General features: G+C 44.0%; 1 protein-coding gene across 13 annotated transcripts in view; it reads right to left on the bottom strand.

The window, feature by feature from the left end:
* Positions 1-13,528, bottom strand: part of dbx2 (developing brain homeobox 2) — a 98,819-nt gene that overhangs the window by 8,789 nt on the left and 76,502 nt on the right. For 4 of the 13 annotated variants that reach the window (XM_064344735.1, XM_064344738.1, XM_064344734.1 and 1 more), the window contains 3 exons: positions 5,802-5,916; positions 4,205-4,550; positions 2,487-2,579 (listed from right to left, as the gene is read on the bottom strand). In XM_064344735.1, the coding sequence (XP_064200805.1) occupies positions 2,487-2,579; positions 4,205-4,550; positions 5,802-5,916 (554 nt within the window). Of the gene's footprint in view, positions 1-2,486; positions 2,580-4,204; positions 4,556-5,271; positions 5,443-5,797; positions 5,917-11,348; positions 11,727-13,528 lie in introns of those variants that run through there. The other 9 variants (XM_064344740.1, XM_064344739.1, XM_064344744.1 and 6 more) reach the window with 9 other exon arrangements.

Below are 13,528 nucleotides of genomic sequence, written 5' to 3'. Positions count from 1 at the left end.
TTAAGCCTTTTCACTTTTGCACGTTGTGAGTTTGAGGAGGTTGTGGAAGAGCCAGGAAACTTGTGACACTGCAGTGAAAGCACTTATCACAATGAAGCAAAAAAAAAAGCACAAATTGGGTCTGTTGAATGGCCCCCTTCCTCTAATGGAAAGAAAAGGAACTTTTAACCTTGTGGAGAGCGTTCCCGGAGAGCCCCGAGCCACAGGTGCACACGGCTAACAAAAGTCAAGTGGGACCGTTTAACGAGCCCATTGACGAGGGACCTTTTTAAAAATCTGTCCGACAAATCTGTGAGGGGAGCAGCACACAGACCACCTGGAAGGAGCGAATAAGATGGTTAGTCACGCTCCCCGAATCCCTCTCCTCCATTTTCACTGCCAGGAGACCTTCTTCTTCAACGGCAAATTAACAGGTCACTGCCCCCCCCCCCCCCCCACAAAAAAAAACTAAAACAGGAGACGAGGGCTGTTGGAGGGGGAAAGCATATCTTAGCCGCCCACACTGCTTGAATGTAAAGCAGGGCTGACAAAAGGAGCGGCTTCATTCATTGGCCGCTCCCTGCTCCTCGCTCCCTGGACCCTTTCATTGGCAGGTAGGGCCTGGCCGGGTGGGTGGGTGTATGGGAAGATGATCTGTTAGGAGTCTATAAAAGTCTGCCTGCTTTATGCCGCAGTCAAGGGTCCTTCAATGGCCTGGAAGAAAGATGACAGACAGGAGAATGGAAGGAGGCAGAGAGCCCTGAATTTGGAGCGCACAAAAGGGGGCGAGGGGGGGCTGTTTGTGGTTTGGGGTTTGAGGGGGTGGCGGGTTTCTGAAGCCCCTTCTCTGCCTGCAGAGGAACGTCTCCGCCGTAGTTCATTGCTGGGGTGAAAAATGGCCGTGAGGTCGCGTGTGGTGGAGGGGACTGAAAGGTGCGATTGGTCACGGGTGGAAGGGGGGCGGGGCCGGTGTCCTATATTGTTGGACACCCCCCTCGGTCTCTGTGGGAAAGTGTCAGCTGGCTGAGGGGTCTTTAGGGTTTCCCGAAAGGTAGGAGGGTGGTTGGGGGGGGGGGGTGGGGGGTTGTTGGGTTTGCATGAGGCTTTCCAAAGTGCCAGAACTTTGCTGCCTCACTTGTCAAGATCGAGTAGACTTGCCCCCACCCCCCTCCAAACCCCCCTGGCCACTACCAAGAAAAAAAAAAACTAGATTCAGGAGAAGAAGACAAACAGCCTCCATCACGGTCCCATTCGCAACCTAAATAACCAGCTGCAATTATTAAAATTAGATGCCACGCTTGCCACTTAGCAGAATAAAAAATTGATCAAAAAGATTAGCGTGGAGAGGAGTAGCTGACACTTCTTTTTAAGCCGCCTGAAAGCCCCGAATGTTATCGGTTAATCCGATGAACTGGCAGCTCGGTCACAGCGCATGTACTGTATGGAGCAGCGTGTGGGTGGACTGCGTGCCTGCGTGTCCACGTTCACACTCTTCATTAGACACGGTTAGCATAACCCTCCAGCGTATTAAAACGTTAGCATCGACACATCTGTACAGAAGGGCGGGCCTATCGTTTTTTTATTTTTTTTTTATTTGCGCATTAGATTTCATGCATGTGGGTGGGCAGTTTAATAGAAAAGGTATTTCAGTTCATTTTTAGCTGACTGTGAAGCATGGGTGGTTGACACCTCCACCGAATTCGACAAAAAACCGGCCTGTGACTACAGATGAGAATTAACCTCTGAGCTGAAATGTACAGAATGCACCAACATCCACTTAGAAAACTGTGCGCTGACAAATAAGAAAATAAATAAAAAAGTTAATTACATTAACATGTGTTTGAGCTTTGTCACACACCTTACTTGACACACACTTGGGTGAAATAAATTATGTGAATACTTCAGCCCTTTAGACACCAGTAAAACTATTGCAGATTGCTCACAGTTTTAAAACAAACGTCTATTTTAAATGGGACAAAATTGTTCTTTCGTTCTGGTTAGTAACAATATGTTGAAAAATTGCCTTAATTTTTTTAATTTTTATTTCACCAGCCTGTAAAGAGTTGAAGTACGTCAAATTCACATAAACCAGGTTTTTCAAGTGTAAATTGGTAATGAACTGAAGAGATGGTGCGTTAAGGATGTCCTGAACAGATGGCGACTGCTCCTCCAGAGTGGACTTGATAAAATATTCAGAATAACAGAAGAAAAACGGGTTCTGAATAGGCCGTGAGCATTCCTCAATGGCCGATGGAGTGAGATATTCCAACTAAAAGCGGTAGATGACGGAGCTGCGGTGTCATAATAAAAGCCCCCCCCTCCCCAACCCCACCTCCTGTTTCAACGTGATAAATCACAGTCAAAAGGAGGACCTTTTATTGAATAATGAGGTCTCGGGCGGTGGCATAGGTAATTAGTTTCTTCAGAATCACACACAGAGGCCCCTGCCGTTCGGCGTTTAGAGGTGACCTCGGGCATCGCCGACGAAACGGAAAACGGAAACTTACTGGGAAAAGCGGCGGGGGGCGCGGGGAACGGTCCCGAACCGCCGCAGAACGTCAGGAACGCTGGCGGGGGCCGCGAGGAAAGTGTGGGAAAACCTGGGAATAGAGAATGATCCGATCAGGCGGCACGGAACGACATTAACGTATGCATGGCCAAAAATTCACCAAAAATTATTTCACTACAAAACAGAAAATAATAAGATAAAAGGCACAGAAACATTTATCTGTTAAATGGTTTGGGGGTTAGTTCCATCTCAATTCATTAAATACGGGAAATTAATTGCAATGAAATTCCTGAACTGGACAAATTCCCCATATTTTCTGTGAGGAATTTTCTGTTATTGAATTTAATGAATTGACCTCCAACTCTAATCTCAAGTCCAATCAAAGCGGTAGAGGTTGGTTTGCAGGTGGCAAAGAGTGTGTGAATGAAAAGAGGAGAGATATCTGTACTGCATATGAAAATATTTCAGACACATAATTGAAATTGTCCATTCTCAGCACCATTCTGTGCTAATCCTCTATATTCATTTTTGAGCTTTTTAGGTACCTCACCTGGACCTACCATAGAAGCTCAACAGATCTACCTTGATTCCGCAAATACTTTCACTCTGTAAGCTGAGGAAAGAGACTGAATTCCAAACCAATTTGTGCTCAAAATAAAATCCCTTATCTGTACGTACCGCCATATAGTGAAATAGCACAGTTCTAGTTTCTCAGAGTCTGTATTTTCATTAATTTAAACCGACAGAGAATATATTTTTGACCTCTGGTACTTTATCATTTTGAAGAACAGATTTGTTGCATGTTATTCTTTTGACGGCAAGACATTCATTATTCCCTGTTATTGGATTATTGGTTCATTTATGAATTATGGGGTTGAAGGTACACATTGTTTCATGGAAGATTCATTTTCATTCCATAATTATATTGGTCACGCAGGTGCACATGCCCAGATTTAGAGCCACTAAATTTAATGAGCGAAACGAGCACTTTCAATGGTCTCTGGACACGGCAATGAAACATCATCATCAATATTGTAAAATTAGAAATGTGTCCTGTTTTACTAGCCAATATGGAACTGAGCGAGCACAAATCTGAGAAATATTCTTCTGTATAAACTTAGTTTTTTTGAAATGCCATGAAAAAAATAAACTATAACCACTGCAAACACACATCCTATAAATTTCATAAAGAGTGAACAGTGAAAGCCTTGTATAATGCAAAATGAATTATAAATGAGCATTGTATGATGATATGTTCAAATGTTATTGTTTATGTCGGTGGAAATTGTGTTCATTTATGTATTTTATAACATCATAAAGAAACGGCAGTGCATGTGATGTACTGTCTATTTCTAAAACACACTGTTAAAATACCATAATTTTTATATGAGGACTTACCATGAGGATTCATATAAATACACTCACCCAAATTTTCAAAGTCAATATATATTATAGAAAAATATATTAAAACATTTTTAAGAGCAAAGCAACACAAATATAGAAATAAATTTAATTCTACTTAAAATATTTTTGACCAAGAATTTTATATGAGGAGGGATGAATCCCTTGTGGATATCTATGTATAATGCATTATGCATTAATCAAAGTGCTGCTTTGATAAAGCACGTGAAACTTTTAGATTTCTGCATTTAAGGGCAGTTCTCATGCAGAAGAATAAGTCCCAGAGGTCAGACCCTGGGACAGTATGTGCCTTACCTGTATAAGACTGGGGGATGAAACCTTTCGCATGGACAGACCTCCAGTGTTTCGGGGTACCCTGTTGAGACCCCACTCCGGCTCTCCATTCCCCTCCCGCGGGCCCGCCGGTCCGTGGGGGCGAGGACGCCCTGGGCGGGGGGTTCCCGGGTCCCGGGGGTTCTGGGGGGGGTCCCCGAGTTCCCAGCAGGTTGTCGATGAGGAAGCTCTTCCCCGAGGTGCCGAAGCCGGGGCACTGGGCGGGGCGGCCCTCAGCGCCCCTCTTCACGCTCCGCGCCGGGTTCATTCTGCTGAGAGCGGAAACGCCAAAGCCGCCGCTGCCACCGTCGCTGTCCTCCTCTCCCGTCTGCTCTGCAGCCACAGGAAGGAGAGGAAACGCACTTTAAGTTGGGCGACAAGGGGGCAAAACTTTCACGGAATCTCAGAAAACAAAGATTCGGGTTTCTTCCCCTTTTTGGTTTGCAGTGTCGCTGGCAGCCCCGCGATTGGCTGAGGGGCTCTAGTGTGATTGCCCATTCAGACGAGCCGATGGCCTTTCTGACAGGCTGAGAGGGGTGGACCCGACTCATTCATTATGTCAGTTTGTCCATAAAATGACAGAGACCGGAGACAATAGGCCGCTGGCCGAAGTTTAATTTGTGGACCAAACAGACTGCTGCAGTTAATGGTTCTCTCTCTTTTCTGGGGGTTTTTTTTCTTCTTTTTTTTTGGCAAGTTGAGATACAGACACTGCTGCTCTAGTGTGTGTCAGATTTGAAAAATTCCTTTTCTTGCACTTTCTTTCAAAATTAATTTATACCCATGTCTGTGTGTGTACTTTTCCAAAGAGAGACAGAGTACAAACACACTTGCTCACATACAACCTGTTATAAAAAATATATATATAGCATGTGCATGTGAACACATTTCTCACACACTTTCTCTCTCTGTCTCTGTGAAAGCATCATGCCTTAAAGGTACAAGTTTGTTTCACACTATTGCATGGACTACTGTCTGTTCTTATGTCAGTCATCTGTGATACATTTGCAGGGAATGTTCCATGACTACACAGCTATCAGCATATTTACCGTGGCCCCTGGGGACCGAGGAGGGCCACTCTGTCTGTCACTCAACTAGAACTGTCACCCTGCAGCACAACCGACAGGTACTGCCTGTGTTTGAGGGAACGATCCGGAAAATGGTTGTCATTCAGGACTTCCGAGTGACATCCAGCTGTCAGGCATTGGGGTACCTGGAGTGAGGCTAATTTATACACAGGTTTCTAAAAAACTGGACCTGCCCATGGGGGCTTAGGGTTTTGGGGGTAAAGTTACGGGAGGGTTAAAGTGTCACTGAAGAATTTGTCCTGGGCAGGAGTTACAGAACCCATGCCCATGTGGGGGGCAGAGGTTTTGTCAGAATGGATACCCACCCACCCACCCCACACACACCACAGGCTGCTATGATGCTAAAGTGTCCACTTTCCAGCTTTGAACATCGAACAGATGTTCTACACTCCACATAACATCACATGTGTTCCACAAATAAGAACAGATACCAACATTAAGTGTTCCTATCTTTGTGGGGACCTACAGTTTCCAGTCATTTTTTCACTCACCTTTTTTTTTGCAAACCTGCCCAGCTGACACTTTACCGCCATGTTAGCCTCACACACCGACACCTGCAGCGGGAAGATGAACGCATCACGCAAGTAAGGGCCGTCGTTTCCGCACCTGTTAAAAGCACACAGTTATTAATTCATTCATTCATTCATTCAACACCGCAGGCTCCCTTTCTCGATTTTGCAGTTTAATATCCATGTCCGATGTGGCCGTGGCAACGGCGTGACATAATCAGGCAGGAAAAACGTGGTGACACGCAATCCCCGCTACTCCGGGTCTGCTCCAGCTAACGATCCCTTGATTAATAACCGGGTGGTGTTTGGGGGGGGGGGGCAGGGGGGTGGGGGGGGTGCCAGAACAGGCTGATTAAAATGCCCCTGTGGTGGCAAACAGTAAACAAGCATGTCCGGCGGGGGGGTGGGGTTCGGGGGAACAAAACCCTCCACGCTGGGCATGGAAATCGGCGCACACAGACCCGGCCTTTGTCTGGTTGCCGCGGAGCCAAAGGTGGCTTGTAATAAGATCCGAGGTTTCCCTCCGTCGCGGTCGGGGAAAACCGTGTCGAAGCCGGTCCTTCGTCCTCTCCTTCCTGTTCTCTTCTCTGTACGTGTAATGGCCGACTGTCTCCTTCCAGCGGGCCACTGTGTGTGTGTGTGTTTGTGTACTGTATGTATGTGTGAGTGTGTGTTTATTGTATGCGTGTGTGTATGCGTGTGTGTCTTTTTATGTCACGTGGGGAAATTGATAAACGAGAACAGGAGAAAGAGGGAGATGGCCACAGAGGGCAGAGAGAAGCTGTTCGTCGGTCTGGCTGTCTGTCTGCGTGTCTGTGTGTGTACAAGGCCTGTTTTACACATGCATCAAAGTCCAAAGCAGTTCACTCTGGCTAGACCACATACACTGAAAAGGCTCCTGTTGCAAAACACAAAACAGCTCCAAATGTGCCCACAGTCAAAATGGTGGACTTGTAGGCTGCTTTGCAGGGGGCACTGAGGAATAAACCGTACAAAAAAGAGGTGAGCAAATCCCATTACATATGAGATACATACATGCAAACACATATTTCAGATGATTTCAGATGCATGCATTTTACATACTGTGAACACCTCACTGCAAGGTCCTGTTCCACAGTCTACCTTCACGGCTGGTTCTAACTTTTAATTTGCAGAATTTGTATTACTGTTGTGATGTTTTGTGGCCTTGTGTGTCCAGTGTAAGTGTATTCCACAAAATTTCACAACTCTTCAGCCTGCTGCTACAATTTCCACTTGGCAATAAAACTAAAACTTTGATTGTTTTCTTTCTTTAAATAATTGCAAATTGTGTTTTTCCATGAAGAATTTCAGTGGGAGAACCTGGGTCGTTTTTGACATAAGCCATACAAATACCACATTTTTCAGACAAATTTCATTTGGGAAAATGAAGCATAATTCCACAGAACTTCATAGCAAAGATAATAAAGTGTTTAATATTCATGATTAACCCAAAAATAATGTATGACATCAGTGCATTCCATGCTAATTAATTCTAAATCACTGGCTCATTGTGGAGAAATTGCACCCATACATAAACCCAGATTCCATACCTAGCTCTAAACTGAATGTTACAGCTGGATTTTTTTAGATGTCTTTTCCTGCTCAACTTATTATTATTATTACTATTGAACAAAAGATGCAATAATATAAAGTTAAGGTTCCGCTGAAATCCGCCACTCAATAAACCGAACCCCACAAAGAGCCTGTGTTTCAGCAGAGGTCAGAGAGACACAGAGTAATGGCAGAATAGCCGACTCGATTGATATTCCACTGCTTCCACTTCATATTGTGCATGGTCAGCCAGTCTTCATGAATTAAAGGACAATGAATCCCCTCCCACCCACCCACACACACACACACACACACACACACACAGACGCACACACACACACACACACAGACGCACACACACACACAGACGCACACACACACTCACACTAAACGGTCGCTCCGCGCGGGGCCGCGCTTCGGAGTGGAAGTTTTTTTTCTAGCGCGGCGACTCGCGATTGTGTTTCTATAGAGTTCTAATGAGCTTCTGTGATGAGCGTGAATGGGGTGCCCATTCACACTCTGTCACCAGAGGCCGAACTTTACACACACTCAGCTCCTCGGTCACAAAGGCCAGAAAGGCAGCAGGATCGACGCTAAAAGCTAAGAGCTAAAGCGCGCTACATTAGCATGACAGTGACACAGAGTCATCTGCGGGGCCCTCAGCGCGGAGACAAAAGCGATAAAGGGGGGGGAAAAAATGTTCTCGCTTTAAACAAATCCTCCACGACGCCTCAAAGGGCTTTAATAGGCATTTTTGCGGACAATCTTGAACCTTTTTGCTTTCTTATTTATTCATTAGGGTTAATCTTACGGGAATTGTGCTCTTATCTGTACTAATTTATACAAAATAACACTCTGTGAAATTGGCATACCAGTTGAGTGTTATGTTTTAGATTTTTATGAATGATAATTTTCCCATGGCAAACATATTCCAAACTTCACAGTTTGTTTTACAGATGAATTAATATTCACAATAAAGGTGGCCAAACAAAAAACAAGTGGTGGTGAAACATAACTCCAACATTATACTCCAAGTGCAAATGCCTTACAAATAAGAAATATAAATATATAATATTTATCAATTCAGGTTTATTTCTTAAACACATTTAAAAGGACTACTGTCAACCAAAGTGCAATGCCTTCATGAGTGTGGAAAACAGTGGATACTTTTTTTTTTTTTTTTTTTACAAAACACAAAAACAAGGTCAAACCTTAATTGGAATTTAAAGCTAGTAAAGCTAGATGGTAGATGAGATGAGATTAAATGTAATATCTGAAAATATTAAGTAAAAAAACACGAAAAACAAATCCTGCTGCAAAATCTCCACTCAATTAAAAGCAAAACGGCTGCAATACAGCCACAACACGGCCTTGGTATCTGACCCACACAGCCACCTAGTGGCGACTCGCGGAATGTAAGTGCGCGCAGACACGCACGGGAAAAAAGTTCCCACATGAAGTGAAGAAACTTGGTTTCCATATTCCATATTTACCGGCATTATGGGAAAGTTTAAAGGTTTTTTTCCTCATATTTTTCCCCATGTTTTCTTTACTTAAGCAGGGAATTTTAGAGTTTTAGTAAAAGAAAATAAGAAAAAAAAATAACGGGCCTTTTCGTTCAGCTCCAAAAAAAATGAAACAAGATTCATACTCACATACAGAAATTAAGATTAAGATTACGTTTCTGGAGACATAGGCATATCCAATTCAGTCTGTTGGCTTCATAAAAAGATTCCATTAAATAGTAGTTTTTCTTGTAATGCACTAGATGGCAGTGCTGTTCAAGATACAACACTGTCTGGTTGCGTGTGTGGCGTGTGTGTGCGTGCACGTGTGTGAAAGAGAGAGAGAGAGACAGATGGGGGGGGAACCTAGTTATTATAAGGTTCAAATATGGATGCTGCACTTGAGGGCATAGCTCAGCCAAATATGTTAATAAACATACCCACTAATCTGGTGCAAAACATGCAAAATGACCCAATTAAACCACACTACCAAGAGTAAAACAGGTAGGAAGCCAACGGGCTAAAGTGAGTTACATTACATTACAGGCATTTAGCGGATGCTGTTATCCAGAGCGACATACACAACTTTTACTTAGCATTTTTTTTTTTTACATTGTATCCATTTATACAGCTGGATGTATAGTGAAGCAATGCAGGTTAAGTACCATGCTCAAGGGTACAACGGCAGTGTCCTACCCGGGGAATCTAACCTATGACCTTTCGGTTACAAGCCCAGTTCCTTACCCACTGTGCCACACTGCCGCCGGTTGTCCAGTCTTACCAAGCCTGTTAAGAAGCAGCCCAAGCACTTAACGAGCCTGTTCTGCTTTATTTCATCTGAGTAACAATGAGTGGCCCTGAAGCCTCTTTCATAATGAGGAGCGCACACACACACACACACACACACACACACACACACACACACACACACAAAGTCTTTCTACCGTTCAACACCTGCAAAATTATTTCACGGCCTTTCAGAATATCAAGGACATAGACAGCGTGCTCATCTCTCACTTTCCCGCTTTCCCTCTCACACACTAACCGGCAGACTCGATCGTTATTTAAACCCGGTATAGCGCCACATAAAGCCAAAGTCAGTCTATCCAGCAGTGCACAAACACCACTCTCTCTCTCTCTCTCTCTCTCTCTCACACACACACACACACACACACACACAAAAGCACAAACACATAAGTAGCCCATAGCTTCCCACTGAATGTTGTTTTGTGTTTTGTTCACGGGGGGGGGTGGGGGGTTCATAACAGGTGCCTTTAAGCACAACTCACACGTCAACAATGGATAAACTTTGGGATGTAAGGCAAGGAAACAGACAGGAAGGAGACGCCGCAGAGGCATCTATTGAGTGACGGACTGAGCGGCAAATCGATCAGCTGAGCTGCCACGCCCGCCCCCTGCTATTCTGGGCCCCATGTCTCCCCGGCAACAGAAACTGTGGTCCATCTAAACGCCAAGTGAGTGACAGTCCCAAAATGAACTTTGAGACTTTGTAAGAGCTGCCATCATCCATCACCCAAAGTCAGGGATGGGCTGTATTTCAAATACAACATGTAAATGTGTATTTGCATATATGTAATTCACAAATAATACAGGTTACCCTCCTCTTCGCTTCAGTGGTTCACTGTATATCTTGGTGCCTCCAGCGAACATAACCTACAACTCCACCATTTTGATTTCAGTTTATGGTAACATTTATTTTGGAGACATTTAGCATTTGACATCAAGATGTTTTACTGCATTTGCCCATACCTGTCGAGAGTTAGCTGCTTTGGATTTGATATTTCGTCAATTAAAGCACAGCTTCTTTCCAGAACACATTGAGCATATTACAACAGGAAAAAGCAGCTTAAATTTGGTATTTTGTTTGTTTGTTTCTAGTTGCAATACTAGGCTCCATCGTGTAGGACATGTTGCATAAGAATGCATTTATACTAAAACAGGGCCTAAAGGTAGCAGAACTGTTGCAAGTATGTCTCTTTACAAATAAATGTTTCTTATTGTGGATATAAAATGTTCCATTGTGTGTTAGCTCAGTTGGTCTTGAAGCAGTTATTCTGAATGTCTGCTTCCAGTTACTCCAGGGCTTTCTGAATACCTGAATAAAATGTCACAAAGAACCCGTTGTTCCTGACAAAATTTGTTTACGTACGAGTGCATGACATAAATGACAAGTTTATGAATAATTCATTTTATAAAACTTATTTGAAAGTTTTCCAGCTCCCGCTTTCACAACGTTCATCTGTTTTAAATTATAAGCTAACTAGGCCGCCATCTCTCCCTGACATCCCATATTGAATTACGCATACAGCGTTGTATACTGTCGATGCAGCGCCCCAGTGAAACAGCGTGATTTCAGGTTTCAGATTGCTACCCAGTGCATTCAAATTAAGAGCAGCGTATTCTGCCACCGACCCTCCAGAATCTTACGCACCTCACTCGGTATGACGCAGAAAAGCAGCGGCAGACGTCCAGGGCCCGCCGCAATGTCAGGTCGCGGTGACACGGGGTGGTTTCGGTCGCCGGTTAATTGCCGTTATTTTCCTACCGCTAAAATGTTCCGACCGCGATAGCTGTCGGGCTATGGTTACCGTCAAGACGCGGAAGCCTGAAGATCGTTTCCAGGGGCTACGGCTGTGTCCCTTCGGCGGGACGCTCCATGCATGTGGATTAATGATCCAATGACAGCTGAAGCTCCACTATTTTTAAACCTCAGTGCGTATTTCCACAGGTGCTGTCCAGAGGAGAGAAATGCGGTTGCCTGCCAGTGTACTCCTGCAGACTGCCAGTGCACAGCTCTAATGACCGTGGATATGATGGTAGCCAAGTGTCCCTTATTATCTGGGATGTCCCGTATTTTAAACAAAAATGGACTCTGACACAGAGCTAAGGTACAAATTCTGGGGTTGCGGTTTGTTTGCCATGCACCGCAAATGCCATTATTTTGATAAATAAGTAATTGTTTTCATTAAAGAACAAGCCTCAGACCAAATAAAACCAAGCACATTGGTGTGGATCACTGCATTTATTCTCTATTTGGACAAGCGGATGTAGGAAACTCAATTCTGTGTTAGCACTGAGAATATGCTGTAGAAACCAAGCTTTGATGTGGGTTATAACATCAGGGCCACTGCACAGGCCAAACGGCATAACATGAGAACAGAGGGAACATATTTCTTTCGATGGGTGAGTGCGCAGCACAACGATCCGCGTTAATTCAGCTCTAACACAGTTATACGAGTACAAGAGGTGCCAAATATATTCTTTCAGAGTAAAATTTACCCTATCAGAGTAAACAGAGGTTTTGTGCATTGACAGCGTCTGTCTGTGTCTTTCCCCACAGCCCCAAAACCCATATTTTTAATAGGATAAAGTAAAAGACCGGATATGATATGACACAATAGGCCTTACTTGAATTGTGAATAGTAAAAGTCCTTGTGTCTTTTATCATGCTCAGACTACATTGTCCCTTCAATGAGCCCTTGTTCTCCTGCAGCAATTTTGTTTAATATTATTGCTCTATGTCTCCTAAATTCCACTAGAGGGCAGTGTTGGATGGACATTTAAGAATGTTTTACACAAAACATCCTCAAATCATCCTCTTCTTTCCCCGCGGGCGCATCGCCCGGATACAATGACACTGATTACAAATGGGCACTCCACTGACCCATTAAAACATTGCCAAACAAAACTGTGTCAGGTGTTATTGCGCTTGATTAAAAAAAAAAAAAAAAGTCACAGCTCACTGCTAATTATGGTGTTATTTTAATATCAGTGCCCCCAGCCCCCCAGTCACCACAGGAACAAACAAACAAACAGAGGGAGGCCAAACGACATGGAGGGGAGGACTGGGGGGGCCACAAAATGTCTTAAAATAGCACAGACAGTTCTCTGGCTTTGTAGGCTGGTGTTCAGTGCCTCCTGCTGGTGAGAGTCAGCGATGCAGAAGTCCTGGCCTTCAGCTCAGTGATGGAGAATGGGGCCGGCGAACCAAAAACACCACCTTCTAACAAAACGTCTGTGCAAATTCCACATTTTAGTTAGTCACATGACCAGCTGAAAACAACAATTTGTTGATCCATAAGGACTGCCTTCACATTTCACCAGCATCTAAATAGTTAAAGTAATCCAGCTAAGTATTTGCCAGAGGTTTGCGTGTAAATATCTACTCCTCACAGATCCAATATTCTGAGGATCGATGCGCTCCATCCTCCATGCACCATTAATTCACTGAGCAAAAGCAGGAATACTCCTTGGCACTGATGGATCACTGATTTACCAGCAATTTACAAAGGATGTAGAAAGACCAAAGGTCAATGAAGCCGCTTCACTGGTGATATATCTCTATTCAGACTCATGATGCAACACGATTCTGCTGATATTTGTATGAAAAAAAGGACTAAGCAGAAATAATAACGCAGATAAATTATGAGCTAAAAAGGCAACACTGATCCTAGATCATTTGCTACTCTGGAATGCTTGAAAATCAAAGGCCTGCATCTAATCATCCATACATCTACATAAATAGCGTTTCCTGAATCCACCGAGCTACATTCTCATTAGCCGGAGCATTTTATGGCGTTCGTGAATACAAGGTGGGGAATTTCCCCAAGG

This window comes from Anguilla rostrata, chromosome 7 (assembly GCF_018555375.3).
Source record: "Anguilla rostrata isolate EN2019 chromosome 7, ASM1855537v3, whole genome shotgun sequence".
Taxonomy (NCBI): domain Eukaryota; kingdom Metazoa; phylum Chordata; class Actinopteri; order Anguilliformes; family Anguillidae; genus Anguilla; species Anguilla rostrata.
The sequence above is the reverse complement of the archived record's forward strand: the minus strand, read 5'-3'. Positions and strand labels throughout refer to the sequence as shown.